Raw genomic sequence first — 26623 nt, forward strand, 5'->3', positions numbered from 1 at the left:
CTGAAATTGTTTATCTCAAGTTTAACTCATCACAAAGAGTGTGGCTCCTGGATTTTTTTAAAAGACTATAGACATTTTAGAATAAAACTGTTCTGTGACTGCTACCGAAAATAGAGTTTTACTCTGGTACCCTCCGTTCAGTAAATTATTTTACCAGTGTGCTCCCGGCAGGACCCTGGGTATTGTCCTTGCCTCTGCCTTCCCGTCATGTGCCCACACATACATCCAGTCCCCTAGATTACATCTTGGACCCGTTCACTCCTCCCCATCTCTGCTACCATGACTGTTGGCACACCCATCATCTCTCCCAAAGTTCCAGCCGGCCTCCCTCCACACCAGTCTCCACACTGCTACCACAGTGGTCTTTCTACAGTGGATCTGATCGGTCACTTTCCCCACTCCAAATCCTTCAATGGTTTCCAATCTTGCTTTGGATAAAACTCAAACTTCTCATACCCACAAGACCCACCCTTCATGGTCTGCCCTACCTGTCTCTCCAACCTTGTTCTCATTCTCCCTTCCACTCACCAGTGGCCCTCAGGGGCATAGCTAGGTGCAATGGCTTGCACCTATAATCCCAGCTACTTAGGTGGAGGCGGGAGGATCACTCAAGCCCAAGGAGTTGGAAGCTGTGGTGAGTTATGATCACCCACTGCACTCCAGCTTGGGGAGGAGTCATAGCGTGAGACCTCTGTCTCAGAAAGCCTCAGGGCCTTTGTCCAAGCTGTTCTCTCTGGCTGCAGCAGCATCCCAGGCCCTCTGTGCCAGGTGTTCCTCCTGTGAGTCCTAGGGTGACATCTTTTTCATCAGGGTCTGTTTTTCAGGTGACCTCATAGGCACTCACTAAATATTTATGGAATGGATGTCTTTTATTCGTTTCATTACAGGTATTGAGGATGCAGAAAGTTGGCATGGAAAGCCAATGCCAAGAGAAAGAGCAGATGCCATTATCAAATTAATTGAGAGCCAGATAGAGACCAACAGGAATCTTGAGCCACAGCTCCCCATTGAGGACTCACCTGAAGTCAACATCACAGATGTAAGGATGACCTCTCCACCTGATTACAGAGTTGGTGACAAGGTAGGCAGAAAGGTGGATAATTGAATAAATCAGGTACGTCAACTGCTTTGTTCTCTAATCTTGTTCATATGTACACAGGATTCTTCATTTATTCTGGTCTCCATGGATGAACCAATTATTAGAGTGACGTGTAACTAACAGTTTGTAGGCAATAAAGAGAGGTTTGCCATTTTTAAAAAATACATTTAGGGGTCCAAAGTGCAGCTGTGTCACATGGATAGAAACTGTGTGGTGGTGAGGTCTGGGCTTCCAGTGCACCCAGCATCGGAGTAGTGGACATTGCATCTGGTAGGTACTTGATCTTTCACCGCTCCTGGCCCCGCTTCTCTTTTATTAGGTCTGATTTTTATTTTTGGCTTTCACGTGTGTGTCTGAATTTTCTGATTGGTCAATTGCTATTTATTAGCTCCTGGTGTGGTGTGCCTTTTTATAGCTTCCTAACTTTGGTTTGTGCACGAAAGTGCCACAATTCTGTGTCTCCGCTAAGAAGACTGGCCCCAGGCAGGCTGATCTTTTGAACTTACTCTTTGAATTACACAGAGGGGCAGGCCAATTCATCAGAAACCTCAAAAAGGAATCAAATTATGCACAAAACTCTGAATAATCAAGTCTTTTTGGTTTTTAGCACATTGACATCCTGCCTTCTGGTATATCATAGCAGACCTGACATAGGCAAGTTCTTTATGGCCTAGAGGAAGTAAGGTGGCAAGCCTAGGGAGGAAGGACACACTTTCTGACCCTCCTTTATTTGGAGAAATCTTGAGTGTTGCTTATGTTTTCTTAGCCTGGTAATGAGGGTTAAAAATAAATGAATTTTGAATACTTGAGAAATCAGAAGACAAAAACCAGAAGAAAGAAGAAGGTGTATCAACAAAGGGTGAGCCAGGCACAGTGGCTCACCCCTGTAATCCCAGCACTATCAGGAGGCCAAGACAGGAAGACCATTCGAGCCCAGGAGTTCAACACTAGCCTGGGCGAAGTAGTGAGACCCCATCTCTACATATAATTTAAAAATTATCCAGGCATGGTGCCATAATGTGGTTCCGGCTACTCTGGAGGCTGAGGCAGGAGAATCACCTGAGTCCAGGAGTTTGAGGGGATAGTGAGCTATGATTGGGCCACTGCACTCCAGCCTGGGCAACGGAGCGAGACTGTCTCAAAAACAAAAACAAAAAAAAAGTTTGAGAAAACTATATAACTCCATAGTTGTATAATTGGTATGAAAATGTGTAAAAAGTGGGGGGACCATTTTTAGGAATACATAAAATATCAAAATTGACTAAAAGGTATAAAAAACTTAAATGGATCAATAGCCCTAGAAAAAAATGGAGAAAATTTTCCAAGTGTTGTACCCCCAAAGCACCAGGCTCACCAGGTTATATAGTGACTCATTTTTAACCTTTATGAAACGAGTAATTTCTAAACTGTTCCGAATTTTTCCAAATACGGAGGAAGATGAAAATGTCATCCCGATTTACTTATGAAGCGAAAATGTGACAAAGCTAGCCTAAAGAAAACTGTAGAGCAACTTTATGAATACCAATATAAAAATTCTAAATAGAACATTAGCCCATCTCAACTTCATTAGTACATTAAAAAAATTAAATGAATCAGTGAGCTCAAATTAGTAATGCAGATGACTCATGCCAGGAGACGTAGGAATAGAATTCACTGTTCTAGTGTTAGGTCAAAGGAAGGGGGAAGTGTGATCATCATCTACACACTAAACAAAAGCAATTCATAAAATTCAACATTTATTTTTTGAGATGGAGTCTCGCTCAGTCACCCAGGCTGGAGTGCAGTGGCGCAATCTCGGCTCACTGCAACCTCTGCCCCCCGGATTCAAGCGATTCTCCTGCCTCAGCCTCCCAAGTAGCTAGGATTACAGGCTCCCGCCATCATGCCCAACTGATTTTTGTATATTTAGTAGAGATGGGGGTTTCACCTTGTTAGCCAGGCTGGTCTCGAACTCCTGACCTCAGGTGGTCCGCCTGCCTCAGCCTCCCAAAGTGCTGGGATTACAGGCATGAGCCAGCACACCCGGCCAAGTAATTTGAAAAATATGACGAGGACCGTTAAGGTCGGAAACCTCCCTCTTCAGCTGTGGAGTGTTTACCTGCTTAGAAAGTGGAGGTTGGGGGAGGGGGGATGTTAACTAAAAAGAGCACAGTTTGAGAAAAACTTGGGTGCCACATCAGCTGTTTAGTATGGATTTAAGATTGGCCAGCAATCCATGTTTATGACATTAAAGGAAATTTTTGGTGAGTCACAAATTTACTTTCTTCAAGATAGATGATAATTTGTCATTCTACAATATGGTACCTTCCTTCTGTAGTCGTTCCTTCTAAATGCATTTGAAGAAACTCTACCACCTGATTCTCTCTTTCTTCTAGATAGCTACTCGGAAAGCATGTGGTTTGGCTCTGGCCAAGCTGGGCCATGCAAACAACAGAGTCATTGTGCTGGACGGTGACACCAAGTACTCTACCTTCTCTGAGATATTCAACAAAGAGTACCCTGAGCGTTTCATCGAGTGCTTTATGGCTGAGCAAAACATGGTGAGTGTGTAGTGTCTCCCAGGGCTTCTTACAATCAATGGCCCACTGGACACAAGAGGCCCAGCCTGTGCTAGTTTTTCTTTCCATTTATGAAAGCAAAAGGACTAGAAAAAAAATTCCCGGGAAGCAGGAGGCAAGTAGCCAGGTGGAGTCTGAGAGGCGGCTTCTAGGTCTGCTAGGAGGGCCGTAATAGACCACTCGGCACTTGGAGTCTCCAAGTTGGCTGAGGGCAGCAGCCCCAAGGCCACAGACACTGGGTCCTCTGAGCCTAGAACCATCTGAACCCAGGGCTCTGGGCCTGAAGCATCCCAGGCTCCCTAGTAGCTCCTTCTGCCCAATTCTGCAACCACCCAGAGGCACATTGGTTGAGGAGTCACAGGGAATGCAGTTTCCTTCTCTCCACTGTAGAGGGACCTAATATATCACAGAAATGCAAATATTGCACTTACTGCAATCACAAGAATATCAATGCTTAGAGCTGGTGCCTTAGGCAAAGCCATTCTGCTTATCTGTGCCTCAGTCTCTCCCCAGAGTGGTATTAATGCAGGGAGTATCTCAAGCACATGCACACAAGCACACCCCTCTCGAGAGGAAGGAATTACGGCCAATAAACCCTTTGAACTCTAAAGCTCTGAGCGTCATAGAAGATGATGCCCAGCTCCTGTCGTTATGCCAGAAAACCACAGGCCAGCAGGTCTTATGTGACCACCAGTGACTTTATTTGGAATAAGTAGTATTTTTTTAAAAAAAATTTTTAAGACAAAGTCTTGCTCTGTCGCCCAGGCTAGAGTGGAGTGCTCGGCTCACTGCAAGCTCCGCCTCCTGGGTTCACGCCATTCTTCTGCCTCAGCCTCCCAAGTAGCTGGGACTACAGGCGCCTGCCACCACACCCGGCTAATTTTTTGTATTTTTTAGTAGAGACAGGGTTTCACCGTGTTAGCCAGGATGGTCTCGATCTCCTGACCTCGTGATCTGCCCACCTCGGCCTCCCAAAGTGCTAGGATTACAGACGTGAGCCACCACGCCCAGCCAGTATTTTAAATTTTTAAAAAATTAGTTGCCAGCATTTAAAAATCAGATAATAGGTGTGGTGGCACAAGCCTGCAGTCCCAGCTACTCGGGACTCTTAAGGCAGGAGGATGCTCGATCCCAGGACTTGAACGCTGCAGTGCACCACTGCACTCCAGCCTGTGAACCAGCGAGACCCCATCTCAAAGAAGCAGCAGCAGCAGGAGGTCTTTTTTTTTTTTGAGACGGAGTCTCGCTCTGTCGCCCAGGCTGGAGTGCAGTGGCGCCATCTCAGCTCACTGCAAGCTCCGCCTCCCGGGTTCACGCCATTCTCCTGCCTCAGCCTCTCTGAGTAGTTGGGACTACAGGCGCCCGCCACCACGCCCGGCTAATTTTTTGTATTTTTAGTAGAGACGGGGTTTCACCGTGGTCTCGATCTCCTGACCTCGTGATCCGCCCGCCTCGGCCTCCCAAAGTGCTGGGATTACAAGCGTGAGCCACCGCGCCCGGCCAGCAGCAGGTGGTCTTATATAGAATACACGTTGCTGGATTCTTTTGAAAAATGGGAAGAACTACTACCATAGGGTGGCATTCCCTCCTGACACCAGTTGACTGAAGCCAAACAGCACCCCTGTTGAGATGGGCACCCCCACAGCTCCCCGTGCTCTGCTGGGCCATTTGGGTTTTTTGTTTTTTGTTTTTGGGTTGTTTTTTTTTTGAGACAGAGTCTCTCTGTCACCGAGGCTGGAGTGCAGTGGCACGATCTCAGCTCACTGCAACCTCTGCCTCCCAGGTTCAAGCGATTCCCTTGCCTCAGCCTCGAAAGTAGCTGGGATTACAGACATGCGCCACCATGCCTGGCTAATTTGTATTTTTAGTAGAGACAGGGTTTCACCATGTTGGTCAGGCTGGTCTCCAACTCCTGACCTCAGGTAATCTGCCTGCCTCGGCTTACCAAAGTGCTGGGATTACAGGCGTGAGCCCCCAAGCCTGGCTCATTAAGCTATTTTCATTTTGAATGGAAAACAATGCAATCTGTAATTTTCTGGATTAATGCTCCTATCAAAAAGTTTGCTCTCCACCTCACTGATTTCCTCAGCACACAGCCACGTAGTCTACTCCGTGCCTGCTGATATGTTCTCATAGTTGGAAAAAAGTTGTAAAGAAAAGGCGAGCCATGTGCCATGCTGAAAGAGGTGGCTACAGTGTAGAGCTTGACCAGTTGCGGTCAGGGACAACCTCACAGAAAAGGTGATACTTAAGCTGAGTCTCAGGTGACAAGGGGTCAGCCGTGTACAGATGTGGGAGACAGCATTTCAAGCAGGGGGCATGGCCAACTGTAGGCAGGCCCAGGCTTGGAATGTTTGGAGAGCAGAGGAAGGGCCAAGTGGTAGAAGCATGGTGAACGCAGAAAGGTCTCCAGGGCCCGGGTCATACAGGGTCTTACAGGCGCCCTGTTCAATAGGTCTGGTTCTCTTGCAGTTTGCTGGGAAGCCACTGGAGGGCTTTAAGCAGGAAAGCAACAGCCTGCGTTTTCCAAAACTCTGAAGACTGGAGGATGGCTTCACGTAGGAAAGGGAGGAGAAGGAGAGGGTGACTTGGACCAGGGCAGTAGCTGTGGAGTCGGAGGGAAGCAGACTTGTCACATACTGCCTTGGCAGGAGAGCCAGCAGGATGCTGATGGCAGGTGTCAGGACAGGAACCAAGGCTGGCGCTTGAGTGTAGGTGGCAGCACCTGGGGGAAGGTGGTGTCACCTCTTGAGATTGACAAGATGGGGAGAAGTGGACTGGGGGGCACCATCAGGAGCTCTGTGTGGGCCTGGGGGGTTGGGTCACCTGTTAGATGTACAGAGGGGAGACAGTGGTATCAGATGGCTGGGCAGTAGATCGGTCAGTCATTTTCACATGTGGCCGCTCCACACCACTAAATGCAGTTTTCTAAACTGCATATCCGTTGGCCTAGTTTTAAGCTAACATCATTTTTTTATTTTTATTTTTTGTAGAGATGGAGTCTTGCTCTGTCACCCAGGCTGGAATGCAGTGGCACAATCATGGCTCACTGCAGCCTCAAACTCCTGGGCTCAAGGGGGTCCTCTGGCCTCGGCCTCTTGAGGAGCTGGGACTATGAGCATGAGCCACCATGCCTGGCCACATCGAAATTTCTAGTCATAAATTTAAATAGTTGCAAAGGATGTAGTTGTTCATATATTGACATTTTTGATACTTTAATACTCAAATCATGCCATTAAAGATGACACTGGCTGGGCATAGTGGCTCACACCTGTAATCCCAGCACTTTGGGAGGCTGAAGCTGGAGGATTGCTGGAGTTCAAGACCAGGCCGGGCACGGTGGCTCATGCCTGTAATCCCAGCACTATGGGAGGCGGAGGCGGACAGATCACGAGGTCAGGAGATGGAGACCATCCTGGCTAACATGGTGAAACCCCTTTTCTACTAAAAATACGAAAAAAAAAATTAGCCGGGCGTGGTGGCGGGTGCCTGTAGTCCCAGCTACTTAGGAGGCTGAGGCAGGAGAATGGCGTGAACCGGGGAGGCGGAGCTTGCAGTGAGCCGAGATCGCGCCACTGCACTCCAGCCTGGGTGACAGAGCGAGCCTCCGTCTCAAAAAAAAAAAAAAAAAAAAAAAAAAAAAAAGAGTTCAAGACCAGCCTGAATAACATAGTGAGACCTGGTCTGTAACTTAAAAAAAAAAAATTCATTCCAAGCCACTTTTCTTTGTCAGAAATTAAATCCATTTTTCTACTTGATTTCCAATTTCCATTCCATTCATTTCCCCAATATATCTTTATGCATGAAAGCCTTTTATTGATTGTCCAGTCATTTTTCTCTGCAACAAAAATATTCATATAAATTGGTAGCTTTTTTAAAAAATTATAATATAGGCCTCTAGGCATTAGGTTTTTTTTTTTCTGGACTGAGTTTTATTATTATTAGCTGGTATGTTAGTGGATGAATATACTTGTGATTTGAATGTGATAGCATTGAGAACAGATTCTATTCCTGTTTTTCATTTTAATGATGTGCTATGAAACCTTACTCACATGAATAAGTAGATGGGAAGGGAAGTTTTGTTAGAGGAATGTCACTCAATTCTTTGAATTCCTTCCCAGTTGTAAGCCACAAAATCACAGTGATCTTTCATGTAAAGTTGTTTATAAAAATTATTTACACAGTTGACAGTTTCATTAATTAAGTTCTTCACTTTCTCTCCACCAGCATAGTTATTTCAAATTGTCCTCTTTACTTGGGTCTGGAGGTTCTGCACTCCAGGATGATCCCCCTGTAAGAGGCAGGTGGCTGAGAGCATGCCCTTTGGGGATCAGGTTGCTAGAAGGTGATTGTTAAAAGAGACAGTGGGAGACCCAGGGGCAGTGGCTCATGCCCGTAATCCCAGAACTTTGGGAGGCCGGCCAAGGTGGGTGGATCACCTGAGGTCAGGAGTTCGAGACCAGCCTGACCAATATGGTGGAACCTCGTCCCTACTAAAAATACAAAAATTAGCCAGACGTGGTGGCGGGTGCTTGTAATCCCAGCTACTCGGGAGGCAGAGGCAGGAGAATCGCTTGAACCCGGGAGGTGGAGGTTGCAGTGAGCCAAGATTGCGCCACTGCACCCCAGCCTGGACAACAGAGCAAGACCCTGTCTAAAGAAAAAAAAGACTGTGAGGGGAGCACAGACCCTCCTTTTGGCAGATGAATGTAGACAGAGTTGGTCTGGAGTTTGGGATCTTGAGTGTAACACCCACAGCCACATCCACTTTGGAAAGCCTGTGTGTAGCCCCGGAGAGGTTCGTATTCTAGTTTGAAGCCTACTGGGGTATTTGAGCCCGGACTTCTGGGGAAGGGGGGTAAGGAATGGCAATGTAAAGTGGGGGTCATTACCAGAATGCAGATCAGGGGAGCATTGGGCCAGATTCGACTTCCCGAGGGTGCACAGGGCCCTGAGGACTTGCCCCAGCAGCGCCCATGAGGCGACAGCAGCGGGCCACTGCCACACTGCAGAAACCGAGAGGAGGAGATGCCTTGAGATCAGGGGCCAAGTCAAGTCACAGGCCACTCAAGGTCAGGCAGCCTCTTGGTTTTGTGGCTTCGAGGTCCCTTGTGGGGATGGTGGCCTAGGTGAAGTAGGCTGGGAAGAGCGTGGAAAATGAGAAGGCAGGGACAATGACTGCAGGCAAGTTGTGAGAAGTTTGCTGCGAAGGAGAACACGGATGTGAAAGCAGGACAAGGCGGAGATGGGGGGGGGTGAGGATAAAAGGTGCTGGCGCACACCTGAATGGAAATAGAATGATCCAAGAGAAAGGGAAGTGGCACAAGAGGGAAGGAGGAGCTACATGGCTAGAGGGCCCTGTGAGAAAGCAGGAACAGGACAGATTCAGGATGTTCTGTTGGGGCGTGGACCCTGGAAAGCTGCGGGCACCAGGAGGGCAGGCAGGAGACACTCATCTCTTGCTCCCTAGGAGCTATGAGTTGAGGGCACCATCTGAGCAGGAGGGACGGATGGGTGCCCAGGGTTTGAGGAAAGGGGTGTGGGAAGGACGCATGCTAGAACTTCAGAGCAGTTCACCAGGTGCAGAATGGAGGTTATCATGGGGACTGTGGGGGAAGGGGCGGTGGGGGCAGTGCCCAGGGATGTTCTGATTCATGTTCTCTGTGTTGCAGGTGGGTGTGGCGCTGGGCTGTGCCTCCCGTGGACGGACCATTGCTTTTGCTAGCACCTTTGCTGCCTTTCTGACTCGAGCATTTGATCACATCCGGATAGGAGGCCTCTCTGAGAGCAACATCAACATTATTGGTTCCCACTGTGGGGTGTCTGTTGGTAAGAGTTCTAAATGCCGTCATCTCGAGAGCCTTCCTCCTTCACAGAGAAAGATTAGCACGTGATGGGTGAAACCATGAATTTCCTTATGGTTCCATGAAGTTTGATTATTCAAGCCTTTTTCTTGAAAAAGCCATATTGTACTTTAAAAGTGTCAGAGTGTCAGACTCTCAGGGCAACTTTTGAAGCACATCTCTCGGTGGTACTGTTGTTTCAGACAGAAACAGTTGCTTATCCTGAGTGCCCCTTGTGTGTTGAGCCGTGCGCAGGTTATGAACAGGACTGGCAGCGTCACGGAGCCTTTTCTGCCCTCGCTGTGGTTGCAGTCTGAGGGTGAACAGCATCACAGAGGACGAGGAGCATTCTGGCTGGCTGCACGGCCTGCTCAGGTGGGAGGGGGGCTGGGACCACCATCCCCACCTTCCTGCCTGGGGCAGCGAGAACCATGGAGCATGACACGAGGCAGGAACTCTTAAAAACACACCCTTCTCAGAGTAGTGTTCACCTGGCAGGTGGGTTAGGAGGAAACCACAGCACAGGAAACGGGAAGCCAGAGAGGGGATTGAAACAAGGTGTGCAAGGTGGTAAGAGAGAAAACCAGGGGGGTGGGGAGGGGGGGACCTGAGAGTGAAGAAAGAGGTGAGTGTGCCTCCTAGCAGATGGAGCACTCTGCAATGGTGTGAAGAGCAAAACACACGAGTCTCCAGGATTCCTCACTTGGGAAACGTCAGGGGGTCATTTTCGTGAATGACAGAAATGACATGGGAAAGATGAGCCAGCTGGCGTGCCTGTGGCAGGCAGATGGGCTCAGTAGATGTGGCTGCACACACTTGCTTCTAGAATGCCGGAGATGCACGCTGGGGAGCCATCTCAGGGACTCCCTGGGAGAATGAGGCTGGACGAGATGGCGCTACATGGAGCTGGAGTCACGGCTGTCTGGGTGAAGCTGGAGGCACAGGTGGTGGCCAGGGAGAGGAGGCGTGGCAGTGTTGCAGGGGCAGAGGGGCCTAGGAAAGGGTCCTTGAGCCCACCTGTGGCTGTGCTCAGTGTCAGTTTTGAAATAGTCACGTGCAGAAAGTGGCTCTAGGTTCCATCCAAAGAAGAACTGGAAGGCTGGGCGCAGTGGCTCATGCCCGTAATCCCAGCACTTGGTGAAACCCCTTCTCTACTGAAAATAGAAAAATTAGCCAGGTATGGTGGTGCGCACCTGTATTCCAGCTACTCAGGACGCTGAGACAGGAGAATTGCTTGAACCCAGGAGGCAGAGGCTGCAGTGAGCCAAGATCACACCACTGCACTCCAGCCTGGCGACAGAGAGAGACTTTGTCAAAAAAAAAAAAAAAAAAAAAAAACCAGGGCGGCGGCTCACACCTGTAATCCCAGCACTTTGGGAGGCTGAGGCAGGTAGATCACCTGTGGTCAGGAGTTCGAGACCAGCCTGACCAATATGGTGAAACCCCATCTCTACTAAAAATACAAAACTTAGCCAGGCATGTTGGCACGTGACTGTAATCCCAGCTACTTGGGAGGCTGAGGCAGGAGAAGCGCTTGAACCTGGGAGGTGGAGGCTGCAGTGAGCCGAGATCGCCTAGTGCACTCAAGCCTGGGCAACAGAGCGAGACTCTGTCTCAAGATAATAATAGTTAATTTTTTAAAAAAGAGCTGGGCTGTTGAGGTTAGACAGTGGTCCTAGGCAAGGCAGTGTGCATGGTGACAGTCCCCTTCCTAGCTGAGAAGAGCTAAGCCGCCCAGTGCACATTAAGATTTCTCTTTCACATTTCTGGCTAGAAACTACGTTCCCAGATAGACCCTAAAGTACCCTGTAGTACCCTCAGCATATGCCTTAAAGGTGTGTTAGCTACTTGGAAGGCCTGGAGAAATGAAAAAGACCACTTTGGTATGCAAAACCCCGTCTCTGGATATAGAAAAGGGAGAACAAAGCCTGAGGACCTTCCTAAAGAGAACGGGTTCAGAGGCTTAGCAGGCCAAACTCACTCGGGCCACCAATGCTCAGCCATCGTGGACAGTAACTTGGAGTGATCCATCTGAAAGGTCAACTGGGACTTTTCAGTTGACTAACGCGAGGTGTCACAGTGTGATGTCAAGGGAGACAGGCGTGCGAGAACACAATGTAAATGAGTTACGAGGATGCAGCGGGACCGTTTATGGGGCCCTGCTAGAGCTCGGGACACCCCGTGGCAATAGGAATAATTGCTTCTTCAGAGCTAGAAGCGGGTGGAGGGCAAGTTCCTAATGGGGTTATGCTCCTGTTTTCATCGGGCTCTGCTTCTCTCAGGTGAAGATAGTGTTTCCCAGATGGCCCTGGAGGATATAGCCATGTTCCGAACCATTCCCAAATGCACGATCTTCTACCCAACTGATGCCGTCTCCACGGAGCATGCTGTTGCTCTGGCGGCCAATGCCAAGGTATTTGTAAGGAGACACTAGTTTCAGACAGAAAACGCTTCTGGACTCTACTAGTTTCGTACTGACGATTGGACTTTTTTTTCTCAACATAAAAGTGATATTCGTTATAGAAAATTTGGTGGTAGAATTCTTTACAAAAACACAGGTGATTATGCACACAAACACATTTGCCTTGTAAAAGAGTCAAACAGTACAGGATACTGAACAAAACCTGACAGCCTGTCTCAGTCAGGGTTCAGCAGAAGAAACCGGGACCATTCTGGGTGTTATAAACAGGAGAAGGTGTTTAACAAAGGGTGCTTAAGAAGCCGCAGGAGCAAGCTCCAGGCAGAGTCCCAGACTATAGTGTTTAGCCCCCAGTAGCTGCAGCCAGAGGCGAAGAAGCTCCTGCTGTGTCCTGACATCCAGGAAGCTGGAGAGCAGGTGGTAGGATGCCACTACAGACGAACCCGGGTTCCCTGGCCCTGGCTTGCCTTTGGAACAGCTTAGGGCGCCAAGAGTGTGTAGGACCTCATGCAAGGGCATCAGATGGACAGAATCAAATTCCTGTTCAGAACCTAGCGGCACGGGAGACAAGGCAGTGTGGTCTTGATCTTTCCAGCCTTTCCCACTAACGTTCAGCAGGTTCCTCTTGCCACCCTGGACCTCGCCCATGCCCCACACAGGTAACCCCTGGCACAGTCGGGATGGGGACTGTACGTTCCCTTTCCAAGCACTCATGGGTGTTTCTTTGATTTTTTTTTATAAATGGGCTCCCACTTTACATATTATTAGGTACTCTTTTTCTTTTTTTTTTTTTTTTTTTTTTTTTTTGGAGATAGAGTCTCACTCTGTCGCCCAGGCTAGAGTGCAGTGGCACGATCTCGGCTCGCTGCAGCCTCTGCCTCCCAGATTCTCCTGCCTCAGCCTCCGGAGTAGCTGTGACTAGAGGTGCACTCCACCACGGCTGGCTAATTTTTGTATTTTTGGGGAGAGACGGGGTTTCGCCATGTTGGCCAAGCTAGTCTCAAAACTCCTGGCCTCAAGTGATCCACCTGCCTTGGCCTCCCAAAGTTGCTGGGATTACAGGCATGAGCCACCGCACCTGGCCAATTGTGTACTTTTAAAATTAGTTTATCTTGGAGATTGTTCTGTGATTTCACACGTTAGAGGATTTCATTTCTAGAAAGGTCAAGAGAGGCGCAAAACAAGATTAGGTGATAGAAATTAGAGTAGAGGTTGCTTTGTGGTGGGGGGAGACTGACTGGAAGGAGGCACAAGGGAACTCTGCCGGCGGAAGCACTGCTGGGCTTGGATGAGGGCTCCATGGTGGATGCAGCATTCAGGAAGGGCATTTCACTGCAGCTGAGTTATGCCTTGGTGAAGATACTGAATAAAGATGGGTCATAGCGGATGAATGAACAGTAGTGACGTTTCTTGCTATATTCGTTTATAATGCATCCATTAATATGTATGTAAATTAACAAATACTTTAGACATACAAGTGTTCATTTATACAGGTAAATGTTTACGTGTTCAAATTGGTCATAAAAATGTATTTACATTTTATTGGAAAAGGGGCCAGTCATCTTGTATTCAGATAGATGTTTATGGTCTTTCTAAGGATGAAGCATTACAAGTTATTGTGGCAAAGGTTTATGTTTTAACACTTTATTCGGGCTTTTCTAGTCAGTGTGAGTCAGTGCTCCTGCCGTGAGTTAATGTTCTGTCGGCACAGAACAAGTCAGTGAGTATTGCGGAATCTTCCAAGGGGATTGGTGTGACGGCACGGGGAGCTTGGCCTTCAGGGCAGCCCCAGGGTCCTGCTGGGACCTGTCGTCCACTGGTTGTAGATGCTCACCCCTTGCTCCAAAGCCTGTGCTTTTAGTAGAAAGAGCTGTCCTGTTCACACCCCTCCCTCACTTCTTTCAATGTCTGTTGTTGGAAATTCATTGTTTGCTTTTCTAAACCATGGCTCCATTTATGCCCTAGGGGATGTGCTTCATTCGGACCACCCGACCAGAAACTATGGTTATTTACACCCCACAGGAACGCTTTGAGATCGGACAGGCCAAGGTAAGGGCTTAAGCACTCCTGTGTTATTCAGTATCGTCTCCTGTAAAAAGAACACTTCTGAATCTATCACCAGGTATCTTCAGAGTTGAGACATCATCCTTTCTTTGTTCTCATATTTTTAAAAAACAATTGTGACCTGTACCTGCTTTTCCTTGGGAAGGAACATTCTATGAATTTCAACTTAGCCTGAACTTTTCTGCTTTCCAAATGGAGTCTTTTGTTGTTGTTGAGCTCAAAGATAGTAACATGAAGCCACTTGAGCGGTCGTGGCTATAATTTATCTTGGCCGCAAGCTAAACAAAACAGAAGCCAGCACTTTGGGAGGCCAAGGCGGGAAGATTGCTTGAGGCAGGGAATTCCAGAGCAGCCTGGGCAACACAGCGAGATTCCCATCTCTACAAAAATTTTTTAAATTAGCCGGGTATGGTGGCGTGCACCTGTGGTCTCAGCTACTCAGGAGGCTGAGGAAGGAGGATGGAGGAGCACAGGAATTCAAGGCAGCAGTGAGCTATGATGGATCACACCACTGTACTCCAGCCTGGGTGACAGAGTAAGACCCTGTCTCTAAAAACAAGACAAAAAATAATAGAAATCACTTGAAATGAATAATCTGTTAGGTTCAGATTTTACAGATCTAAGGCCAGGAATAAAAGGGAACATGATCTCTGGTATTCTCACAAAAGCCCTGAGAAGTTCAGATTATCAGTCCTATCTGTAGAAGAGGATTGGAGAAAGTAAGTGTCTTTCTTAAGGGTTTACAGCTTGTGAGTACCAAGACCAGAATCTAGGCCTGAGTAGTGAGCCCAGTCTCCCCAGGCCTGCCCACCACGCTGGGCCACCACGCTGACCATCCCCTGCTCAGCCTGCCTGTCAGGGCCATGCATGGAGAAAACCAGAAACGTCTGTGGAGAAAATAAGTGACTGCTTATCACCTAGGGAGTGGGGCTTGTAGACATTTTGGCATGCTTCCTTCCTGTCTTTGTTCTAGGCATACATGTATATTTTACACAGTTGAGATCATACTGTATCGAAAGGTTTGCCCATAGCCACTCTTGAAAGAGCAGCGGGTAACATCCGGTTTGGTTGCTAAGGACTAGGCTGCTCCAGAATTCACAGTTGCAAGTGCTCAGAAGGGCCAGAGTGCTGCCATAAAGCAGGTGTTTCCAGAACTGTCCACTGTGTGCCATAAGGTGGCTGGAAAATGCTACCGAATGGAAAAGTTAGTGTTCACCTTTGGTGTTAACTGCAGGTTCTGTTTCTATGGGGAGGATCTCTTGACATTCACATGGTTTGCAGAGCTTGCTTATTTCTGTCGTCTCTTTTCTAATAATTTTCCTGTCCTGACAAAAATCAATTTACTGATAGTAAAGGATGTGAGTTAAATGTGTGCGATAACATGCATGGCATGGATCGTTAAAGGGCTGGGCTTTGCAAAGCGGACATGGATATGTGTGCATGCGTGTATATGTATTTTAAGAGGCCAGGACATCCTTAAAGAATGGGGTGGCTCAGAAACCCTCTCTGTACTATCAGCAATGGTTCTTTAGCTACAGGGAAACCTATACAGAGAGGAAGTGGAGAATAATTCCAGATGCCTCCGATGGGTAGTTTTGGAGGCAACTAACCTATGAAAGAAGCCCAGGAACTCTGTCTTTGCTTGCAGAATAGTACGTTGTTGAGAGCGAGGGCTTTGATGTCAGCCCCGCCTGGCTGTGGGTCCCAGCGCTGCCCTGAGCCACTTCCTCCTGCTCTGAGATTTGCTTTCCTCAGCTGCGGAATGGTTGTGCCACTGAACAGATCTTACAGGGAAGCCGTGAGGGTTCTCAGAGCTCAGGCACACAAGATCTTAGCACTGAGCGTGTTGCCAATGCCCAGAATGTTCTCATTAACGTGTTAGTCATTGGAGCCCAATCTTTGCATGCCATAGCGAGCTCTCAAAGCGGACTCATGATGGGTGTGTGGCGTATCCATGCGCCAGGACAGCTGAAGCAGTGTAATTGCTGATCGAAAAGTATGTGTCCTGGCTTGTAAATGCATCTGATTTTTTTAGTAGTGAGTTATTAAGGAGTGAAATTGTTAGAATTGGGGGATAGCAGCATAGCAAAGTGCCTTCCACCTTGAGATGCATTCTGTGTGTAGTAACCACGGCATTCTGTTTTGCTGGCACTATACCAGGTCCTCCGCCACTGTGTCAGTGACAAGGTCACAGTTATTGGAGCTGGAATTACTGTGTATGAAGCCTTAGCAGCTGCTGATGAGCTTTTGAAACAAGGTCAGTTGGTTGAGTGTGAGCATTGAAGTTCAAGCTGAGAAGAGGTAGGACTTCAGCTACCTCCTGTGCCCTGAGTGCTCTTTTTATTTTTATCCCTGCATGTTGTTCTAAGTCTCTATCTTGTACCAAGCTGGTTTTTGCTGTTCTGCAGATATTTTTATCCGTGTCATCGACCTGTTTACCATTAAACCTCTGGATGTCACCACCATCATCTCCAGTGCAAAAGCCACAGAGGGCCGGATCATTACAGTGGAGGATCACTACCCGCAAGGTGTGTGAGCACTGAGAATGCTTTGGAAGGTTTTGGTGTTTTTGTTTTCCTTGATTGGCCACATGGCATGCTCTCAGGCATCACCTATAGTCTGCCTCTCACCCAGCACGGCTTTGTTATTTGGTGTTCACTAGGCGTGGGGCCATACTAATACACATCTGTGTGTCCCCAGCAGAGTGCACAGTGCCCAGTCACCAGGGCGGGTCAGTGGCAACACAGAAGAGTTGCTATTGCAGGCAAGCGAGGCGCCATGAAAAGCATCGCAGTTTCTTTGGGTTTGGAATGGCGAATAGTATGCCCCAGGCCAGGTGTGGTGGCTTAACGCCTGTCATCCCAGCGCTTTGGGAGGCCGAGGCAGGTAGCTCACTTGAGGCCAGAAGCTCAAGACCAGCCTGGTCAACATAGTGAAACCCCATCTCTACTAGAAATACAAAAATTAGCTGGGTGTGGTGGTGCACGCCTGTAGTCCCAGCTACTTGGGAGGTTGAGGCAGGAGAATTCCTTGAACCCAGGAGGTTGGAGGTTGCAGTGAGCCGAGATCATACCATTGCACTCCAGCTTGGGAAACAGTGAGACTCTGCCTCAAAAAAAAAAAAAAAAAAAAAAAAAAAAAGTATGCCACGACGAAAGAAGCAGAAATAGCAGAGAACACAGCAAGTGCAGAAAACTGTGTCAGGGAGAATGGGCTGGGCAGTGTTTGCGCCTGGAAAGGTTAGGTAGGACAGATGATGTGATACAAGGAGGAGCATTGCGTGTTCATGCGGCAGGGGCCCTGAGCCTGCACAAGCGGTGCCTGATTCTCTTGAGGGACTCCTGGGACCCAGCACACAGTTGCTCTCGCACCTGAGGTTGATGACAGGGAAAGGGTGCGGGGGAGGGGGGAGGGATCCACCAGGGCAGGAAACCATGGGCCAGGTGGAGTTGAAAGAAGTCCTGCCTCAGCCTCCCCCTGGCCCCACAAGGGGCATACTGAGAAGTGCCTCCCACGCAGGCTGTGTTCCTGCCTAAGGGCTGCCTGCTAGAGACTTGGCACCTCAAGTGTATACTGGGGGCAGGTCCTGTTGGCACCCTCTGCCAGGCAGGTACCCAAATCCCTGGCTCCCAGCAGGAAAGCAGGTGCTCATGTCAACCACATTGTCCTTACCAATAGCCCAGGTGCATGACTGCCCTGTCCAGTAGGGAAAGTGATAGAGTAGCAAGGGAACCTTCACCAGCCAAGGGCTAACCTTGCCAACCAGCAACCTCAAGCCAGCTAGTCACTTTTCTGCACTGTTAATTCGTTAGTTCTAACCATTTTCAGGTTCCCAACAGCTTTGAGAATCGGAGTGCCACAGACCCCCACACTCAGGCAGCCCTTACTGTAGGTTGAGGCAGAGCAGTTTGGAAAATGGCAGTTTAGAATAAGAACTCCGCAGGCCCATCGGAGTGACTGTTCACATGAATCAGATTTTCCCCTGGGAAGCTGCAGATTCAAAGGCCTCTATGTGGTGAGGCTTTAAGGCTGACAAGCTGCTTTCACAAAACGGCCTAACATCCTTGTTTCCCCAGGTGGCATCGGGGAAGCTGTCTGTGCGGCCGTCTCCATGGATCCTGACATTCAGGTTCATTCGCTGGCAGTGTCGGGAGTGCCCCAGAGTGGGAAGCCCGAGGAATTGCTGGATATGTATGGAATTAGTGCCAGACATATCATAGTGGCAGTGAAATGCATGTTGCTGAACTAAAATAGCTGTTAGCTTTGGTCTTTTGGCCTCTTCACCCTGTGTTTATGTTTGTTCCCAAACCATCATTTAAATCTATACTGTCATGCTTTGTTTCTTAAAAGCAAAGCCAGCTAACACCTTCATCTCTAGTTCAGAAATTCAAGCTAACTACTTATCCTTTAAACTGTGACTGCATATGCAAGTACCACTCTAGTTTTTGGATCATTAAAGGGAGTTACACAACTTTTAAGTGAAAAAAATAGGTAACAAAACAACTACCTGATAGTAAGTTTTCTGATAAGACTATAGATAAGTGGTCGAGGTAATCAATTCTTCCGAAGTGTTTCCTTCGTGAATAACTGGTAGAGGTAATAGTTTTTTCAGTGTGTTTCCTTCATGAGTAAAGAAAATGTGGATTGAAGTATAGATTCCAGTAGCCTAGTTTCCACAGCACGATAACACCATGACACCTACAGCTGTTCCCATCTTGGGATTCTGTGTGCTGCCATCCCACCTGCAGCTGCCCTGGAATTCCCTTCGCTGTTTGCCTTCATCTCCCCTCCACAGTTGAGAGGCTGTGAGGCAGCAGCGCAAGCTGGTTAGGATGTCCTCTGCTGCTTGTGATGAGAGCCTCCACACTGTACTGTTCAAGTCAATGTTAATAAAGCATGTGCCTTCTGTATGAATCAGTTTCTCAGTGGTCAGTTCCTAAATAAGGAAAGAGCTTTTATCTAAACCAGAGTGAGCCACGGCCCCCACCAGTAAACCTGGGAAAGAATAATGGGCTGCAGAGGAAGCACTCGCTCGAGGACAGCACCTGGCCTGAAAAGCTGTCCCTGAGCTGACGCCTTTCCTGTCAGCTATAAGCACATAAAGTAGGTGGCTAGAGGCCAGGCGTGGTGGCTCACGCCTGTAATTCCAGCACTTTGGGAGGCCAAGGCAGGTGGATCACCTGAGGTCAGGAGTTCAGTTCAAGACCAGCCTAGACAACATGGTGAAACCTCCTCTCTACTAAAAAATACAAAAATTAGCCAGACATGGTTGTGCACACTTACAATCCCAGCTACTTGGAAGGCTGAGGCAGGAGAATTGTTTGAACCCAGGAGGCAGAGGTTGCAGTGAGCCGAGATCCTGCCATTGTACTCCAGCCTGGGAGAAGAGGGAGACTCCACCTCAAAAAAAAAATTTAAGAAGTATGTGTCTAGAATGTAAGTGTCAACCAGAAAAAGATGAACCTGAGCTTCAAAACTAGATTTAAAATTCTACTAGATGTGTCTGCTGTGTCACATTCCTGTTGTGGCTTTGGTTTTGAGACGGTCTCACTGTGTTGCCCAGGCTGGTCTCAAACTCCTGGCCTCAAGTGATCCTCACGCCTGGACCTTCCAAGGTGCTGGGGTTAGAATTACAGGCGTGAGCCACCATGCCCAGCCCATTCCTTATTTTTATTGCCCAAATTAAGTGGTCAGAGATCTTTGGAGTCATGACCAGTGTGACTGAGGAATTGTTCTAGAATGTGCGGGATAGAGATGGAAGCAGACCCTTCCTACTCCTGCCCTTGTAAGTCACTGAGCTGGTTTCCTGGCCTGTAAAATGAGCATGATGATGGCTCTGCTTATTTTGTAAGATTTCAAAATTTATTTTGTAAAAATAGTTTCTATAGGGTGATTGCAGAAAATTTAGAAAATGCGAAGAAGCAAGAATGTTTTACCTCACTTATCTCACTACTTCAAGGTAATCACAGCTTCTCACACTCCGGACAATTTTACTCATTTAAAATATACAATTCAGTGGTTTTCATTCTTTTTATGGCCACATACTATTCTATTATATGGAGATAACACATTTTATTCTTCCATTCAGTTGATGAATGTGGATTAGTTCCACTCTTGTCTCTTGTGAATAGTGTTCTGACAATTCACATATTTTGTGAAGATGTAGATTTCACAAAATATGTGAAAGGTTTTCTGTAGATGTAGATTTTCCCTTCTTAGGGACGTGTATACTAGGAGTGGAATTGAATTGCTGTGTCGTAGGATAATTCTGTGTACCCTTTCAAGAGTGTGGTAGAGGGTGGTGGTTAAATACCGTTTCGCGAGGAGCAGATGCAGCGACACTGAAGGTGGCTGTAAAGCATTACTTTAGAGGAAGGCATTCTTAACAGACAAGCCATGCTTGCTTGTATTCAGGTGCAAAATGTCGGATTTGGTGAGACCACAGGTCACATAAGCGCACTGTGGCTACAAATGGAGCAACAAATTCCATGATTAAAATGTGCAATTTCTAAACACAGGAAAGAGCCCCCAAAGCCTCACTTCAGTCCCCTAGAAGGTTCTGGGCATAAACAGTAGGGCAGATCAAAGTACGGAGAGCGCAGGAGCCATGATCACCCAGAGAGGGGAATGAGCCCTGTTGCCAGCTTGGCCTGGCTGTGGCTTCTGAGTAGACACGTGTGTTTCTTAACTAAGAGCCTGGTAATGAATACTCCCTGGAAAAGATGCCATGGACCCTGGCCTCGGGCCAATCCCCTCGCCCTTGAGTCCTCCTAACATCTGATTGCTCTGATTACTTCCCATGGAGAAGCCAGCCAGCAGGGACTCAGGAACCGTGTGTCCCAAAACCTGGCTTGAATCCCCAAATCTGCTTCTTGACTGTGGGGCCTTGGGTAGCTGTAGAAGGGGATGATGGTGCTGATGACGGGGACAGTATGTATCCTACAAGGCTGTGTTCAGGATGTTAGTGTTGTCTTTTCGAAACACCCATGCAGGCCCGCCCTGCATACCTGGCAGCTTCCTACTCCCCAGCACCCCCAGCACGCCCTCAACTGGCCAGCCCCATTGGCCCCTCCGCACGATCCTTCCCCGCCTCGCTGGGATTATGTTGGGGCTGGCAGCGACCAACCTGCCTGCCTGCTCCCGGGCCAGGCAGCCCTCTGCAACCCGGGCTGCTCCCCTGTCCCCGCTGTCCCACCGCCCTCCCTGGACGCCTGCTACCCACCATTAGACACCGTCTCACGCCGGCCCCGCGCACCCTCCCGCCCCGTTGGCCCCGTGCTTCAGGCGCTACCTGGAGGCATGGCTTCTACCCGTGGGCACTCGCCTTCACCCTCGGAGCCCGGCCTTCCCCGGGCAGCCGAGAGAGGTTCTACCGCTTCATGAGGCCTCCTTGCCCTGCCAGGCTGAGGTCAGGGTTAGAGAAGCTGGGTCGTTAGATTTCGGGAGAGCTGGAATGATCCGATGTGTCATTCCGTACTTGGGTGAGGAAGCCGAGCACGCAGAGTTACCGCTCAGGGCAGGACCTGGGCTGCACCTGGTATCAGGGCCCACCGGAGAGATACCCTCCCTCCCTAAGTGTGTACCTGACGCTAGTTCTGGGTCTAACGGCAACGTTCTAGTTCTAGGTCTAGTTGTAGAGGGTCTCCTGGATGATACAAGTGAGTGTCCACTGGCAAGGCTCCTCCCCAGGTAAACTTGTGACAGAGTTCTCCAGCGAAGAAACACCAGTCCCCCAGACATGGGAGGTCGAGCCGCCACCACTACCAAGGGAGGTGCAGAGGGACTGGGGGCTTCTCGAATCTCAGCTTCAACCAAGGCCAACCAGATGGCCTAATTCCGGGTTTCAGGGTCCCATCCTTCCCACATCACTGCCCACGATTCACGTGTGAAATGTGGCGAGGCTGGGAATTCATCACTTTGGGAATCTGTAACTGGCACAATAAAATGTGTTTGATTGTCAGAACTGTCAGCCCTGCAAGTGCAAGGAGTAAGGGAACTTTGAGGCCTTTCCTGGAAGCACCCTGGTTCTTACTGTGGCTTGAGCTGAGAGTTAGGGAGCCTGAGCCCATCGTGTCTTCATGGTACAAAGTCAGGGCCACTAAGGATCATCCCATACCACAGCCCTCATAGCCATCCGTGACCACCATGGCAGGTGCAGCAAGGACTTGAGCTCCCTGGTGCTTGCTTCAGTTGGCCCATCATCCCAAGCAACCGAAGTGACAGCTAGATTAATTGTGAAGCCACTGCAGGCCATGGATGGCTCGTGCCCCACTTCCCACTGGGAAAATGCTCAACCCTGCACTCCAGCCCAAAGGCAGGACCAGACCAATCCCCAGACTCCATGTGCATAGGCCTTTTCTTCCAGAACCTTACCCGGGGCCAGTTCTGGATTAGTCAGGAACCAGTTAGGAGACAAAAATACATACCTAGGATCTCAAGAAAAGGAAGTGAAAGCGTGTTTACTTGGGGTTTGAGGGCTGAAAGTGCAAAAGGGACACTGAAGTTAACAGAGTTGGTGAAGGAAGAAGCTACAACCCCCAGAGCAGGGGGCAAAAATAAAGATGTTGGGGTGACCAGGAGTCTAGTAGTGAGCCTGGGAGCATGGAAGGCCTAGGGCTCCGGACTTCGAGGAGGGGCTGCTGCAGTGCATCACAGAAGGAGGAAGCCACATCATCTGCTAAGAATGGGGCAGGAGGAAGTGTCTTTGGCATCATCCAGGTCACTCTGTCTTCAGGGGCATCAATTTGCTGTTGAGTCCATCGGATGAGATTTTCATTTCAATGACTAGGACTAGGCTTGTGTGCGTGCTGCTTTTCAAATCTCCCTGGACTTCTAACTCTTTTGTATCTCTTTCTTTCTACCCTTAGGTTGTTGTGTCAGAGAGACTATTAGAGATCTGAGGAGTCAGTAGCTTTACATCACAATAACACAAACATCTATGAGAACTGCTCTGTGATCTGCTGAGAATTCTAAGCTGGTCAGCCTGTGTTTGCAGAGTTCACCCGATTAGGCTCGAGAGAACAGTGGTTCTCATTTTAGCTGCCTCTGTTTTTCGCGTGATGACCCGAGGCCTGGGAGATACTGAGCCAGACTTGCCTCGGACTCCCTTCCACAGGCACCACGCTGCACACTCCACACACCGCAGGGAATCTCAGAGGGCAGGAGTGGGAGGGAGTGCAGCAAAGCCGAGAAAGGGCTCAGGCTCTGGAGCCCAGTTTCATGAGTCACATTTCCCTCCTGTTCTTGTCTGAAAATGGGGGTAACACTGGCACCGACATCCTAGGGCTGCTGTGAGGAGGGGGTGGATGTTCCCAGCCATTGCTGACAATGATGGGATTGGGGATCTTTGAGGATTCCACCCTGGAACCCTGACAGGTCCAGCCTTACTCTTTGACCTGCCCACTGACTACTCCATGATGGTGGCCAGTGCTGTCATCGTGAGGCTGTGGGCCCCACTTTAGCTTTACCTCCAAAAGTCCTGTGGCAGAATCCTGGGGTGACGTGTCCCCTCTAGGGAAGGTAGGTTGTCTCTGCCAGGATCCCAGCAGTATGACCGCACTAAGGAGGCAAGGTGATCTATCAGCCAGGGCTCACAGAGACCTGAGCCTTTTCGCTGCGCCTGTGCGCAGGCCGGCCGTGCTGGAGGGTGCTCAGGGCACCTGCTGGGAGGCAGGCAAACTCCTTCTCACCAGCTCACACAGACCCAGGCTGACATGGACCTGCTATCCCTGAGCTCCCTGTGCTGAGGCAGGGCTCACCCCATCTTTGCTTCATCCCGGAAGTAACCCTGGATTGAGCTCAGGGGCTCCTTTCAGCACACTCACCTGAAGGCACAAGGCCTCCTGTCCCAGAGGCCATCAAGACCAAGCGCAGCAAGCTGCTCCTGCATGGCCCTAGTGTCAGGTCCTGCTTAGGCTTGTTTTTTCGGTGGTTTTTATTTTTTTCTCTGTATTTAGAGATGGGGTCTCACCTTGTTGCCCAGGCTGGTCTCCAGCGATCCTCCTGCCTCAGCCTCCAAAAATTCTGGGATTACAGGTGTGATCCACGAGTCCCGACCCCTCTGTGTTTTCATTTGCCCTTTATTTCCACCCAGGGACTGCCCTCACCTGTGGCCCAGGTATGCTTGAAATGACACAACTACAAGTTGTATCATTGCTCCTTTCCTTGCCTTCTCCCAAACTCCACTATGGATGCATAGAAGACAGGCGATGGGGTCTCACGGGTGCGATGCTCATCCCAGCGTAGTTAGCACTGGCTCATGTAACCTAGACCACAGGCCATAGCTGGACAGGGCTGGCGGGGCGACCTGCCCAGCTTGGGTCAATCAGGAATTTGTAACGGGCACTCAGAAATCCCACCTACAGCTGGGTGAGGTGGCTCACGCCTGTAATCCCAAGACTTTGGGAGGCCGAGGTGGGCAGGTCACGAGATCAGGAGTTGGAGACCAGCCTGGCTAACATGGTGAAACCACGTCTCTACTAAAAATACAAAAAATTAGCCGGGCATGGTGGCGCGTGCCTGTAATCCCAGCTACCCGGGGGGCTGAGGCAGGAGAATCTGGCTTGAACCTGGGAGGTGGAGGTTGAGTGAGCCAAGATCACACCACTGCACTCCAGCCTGGGACCACAGAGCAAGACTCTTGTGTCTCAGAAAAAAAAGAAAAACAAAAAAGAAATTCCAGCTACGGTCTCCTCACTCTCTAGTGGGTGTTAAAAAGAACTTTCTGTAGCCAGTTTGGGCAGAGGGAGGATACAGCCTAATCCTGGGTGCCCTAGAAGGTCGTGCAGGCTGTTCTCTGCACAAGGACACCTTCCTGGGGAGCGAGAGGGCTGAAATCCCTCCCGTGTCCTCGCCTCCAGCCGAGTACCTGCCCCAAGAGCAGAGTGCCTCTTGGTGATGTGCACATAAGCCTGCAGGGGTGGGTGGGGGCCGTGGAGCCCAGACAGGCACCAGGGAATCTTGCAGCCCTGCAAGGTGAGGACAGGGGAACTGTCGGAGTTCCACCTGTTGGCTCCTCTCCCTCCTGACCTTCCCACGGGAATCCTTCCAATACATGAACCGTTGGCTCAAAGAAATTGAAGTGGGTTTCTCCATTGCTACCCTCGCCATCTAGGAGTCCATTGTCTTTTTTTTTTTTTTTCCTGAGATGGAGTTTCGCTCTTGTTGCCCAGGCTGGAGTGCAATGGCGCGATCTCGGCCCACCGCAACCTCTGCCTCCCAGGTTCAAGCGATTCTCCTGCCTCAGCCTCCCGAGTAGCTGGGATCACAGGCATGCGCCACCATGCCTGGCTTATTCTGTATTTTTAGTAGAGACAGGGTTTCTCCATGTGGGTCAGGCTGGTCTCAAACTCCTGACCTCAGGTGATCTGCCCGCCTCAGCCTCCTAATGTGCTGGAATTACAGGCGTGAGCCACCACGCCTGGCTTTTTTTTTTTTTTTTAAATTGAGACAGGGTCTTGCTCTGTTGCCCAGACTGGAATGCAGTGGCACGATCAACACTCACTGCAGCCTCGAACTCCTGGGCTCCAGAGATGCTCCTGCCTCAGCCTCCCAATTAGCTGGGACTACAGGCACACGCCACCATGCCCGGATAACTTTTTTTTTTCTTTTGTAGAGATGGGGCCTTGTTAGGTTGCCCAGACTGGTCTTGAACTGCTGGAGCCAAGTGATCTTCCTGCCCTAACCCTAACCCAAAGTGCTGGGATTACAGGCAGGAGCCAACGTGCCTGGCCAGACTCCATGGTCTCTTACCTGGACCAGGGCAATGGCCCCACCCAGGCCCTCAGAACTGTGGGATGAGCTGTTTGCTTATGACTCACCCACGAGAAACTCCCGGAAGGAAGGGACCATGTCTGGAGCACTCCAACTCCAGGCCCCAGACTGCAGGTATCCCTTGCCAACAGAGCTGAGGCCGGAGGGGAAACCATTCCTGCCGCCTGGACTAAGAATGAGATCCCCTTGAAAAAAACAATGCTGAGAAGTGGGCTCTTCCCATCACGCCACCAGAGTCCCAGGAAGCCAGGGATGTGGGTGTCTAATGGTCCCGGACAAGATGATGGGAAACTTCACGTGGAGAAGAAAATGCCCAAGAATGACTGAAACTGTCTGCAAGGTCCTGCTAAGGGAGCTGGCAGGTGCACCAAGTATGGCAAGATGCAAAGCAAGGAGCCCACTGCATTGTTCCCTGGAAGGAGGAGTGCAGAGGAGACCACAGATGCCTGCGCATTTAGCGGGAGTATGGCAGTGCCGTCATGGGGGAAAGGCTGTGTGTGACAAATGGTATGGAGGAGACTGACTGTCCCTTAGAAAATGGGAAAGGAGCCAGGCGCGGTGGCTCACGCCTGTCATCCCAGCACTTTGGGAGGCCGAGGCGGGGGGGATCACTTAAGGTCAGGAGATCAAGATCAGCCTGGCCAACATGGTGAAACCCCGTCTCTACTAAAAACACAAAAACTAGCTGGGCGTGGTGGCTCACGCCTGTAATCCCAGCTACTCGGTAGGCTGAGGTGGGAGAATTGCTTAAACCCAGGAGGTGAATGTTGCAGTGAGCCGAGATTGTGCCACTGCACTCCAGCCTGGGTGACAGAGTGAGACTCTTTCTTAAAAAAAAAAAAAAAAAAAGGCCAGGCACGGTGGCTCA

The 26623-nt window shown here is 49.5% G+C and overlaps 1 protein-coding gene across 2 annotated transcripts in view; it reads left to right on the forward strand.

Annotated features, from left to right (window-relative positions):
* The window catches only part of TKTL1 (transketolase like 1), a 35226-nt gene extending 16453 nt beyond the window's left edge, over nucleotides 1-18773 (forward strand). For both annotated transcript variants that reach the window (XM_055267548.2, XM_055267547.2), the window contains exons 6-13: nucleotides 888-1081; nucleotides 3475-3639; nucleotides 9330-9486; nucleotides 11783-11913; nucleotides 13885-13968; nucleotides 16144-16240; nucleotides 16392-16511; nucleotides 18060-18773. In XM_055267548.2, the coding sequence (XP_055123523.1) occupies nucleotides 888-1081; nucleotides 3475-3639; nucleotides 9330-9486; nucleotides 11783-11913; nucleotides 13885-13968; nucleotides 16144-16240; nucleotides 16392-16511; nucleotides 18060-18232 (1121 nt within the window). In that variant the 3' untranslated portion in view covers nucleotides 18233-18773. The remainder of the gene's footprint in view (nucleotides 1-887; nucleotides 1082-3474; nucleotides 3640-9329; nucleotides 9487-11782; nucleotides 11914-13884; nucleotides 13969-16143; nucleotides 16241-16391; nucleotides 16512-18059) is intronic.
* Nucleotides 18774-26623: the final 7850 nt, after the last annotated feature.

This window comes from Symphalangus syndactylus, chromosome X (genome assembly GCF_028878055.3).
Source record: "Symphalangus syndactylus isolate Jambi chromosome X, NHGRI_mSymSyn1-v2.1_pri, whole genome shotgun sequence".
NCBI classification, from domain to species: domain Eukaryota; kingdom Metazoa; phylum Chordata; class Mammalia; order Primates; family Hylobatidae; genus Symphalangus; species Symphalangus syndactylus.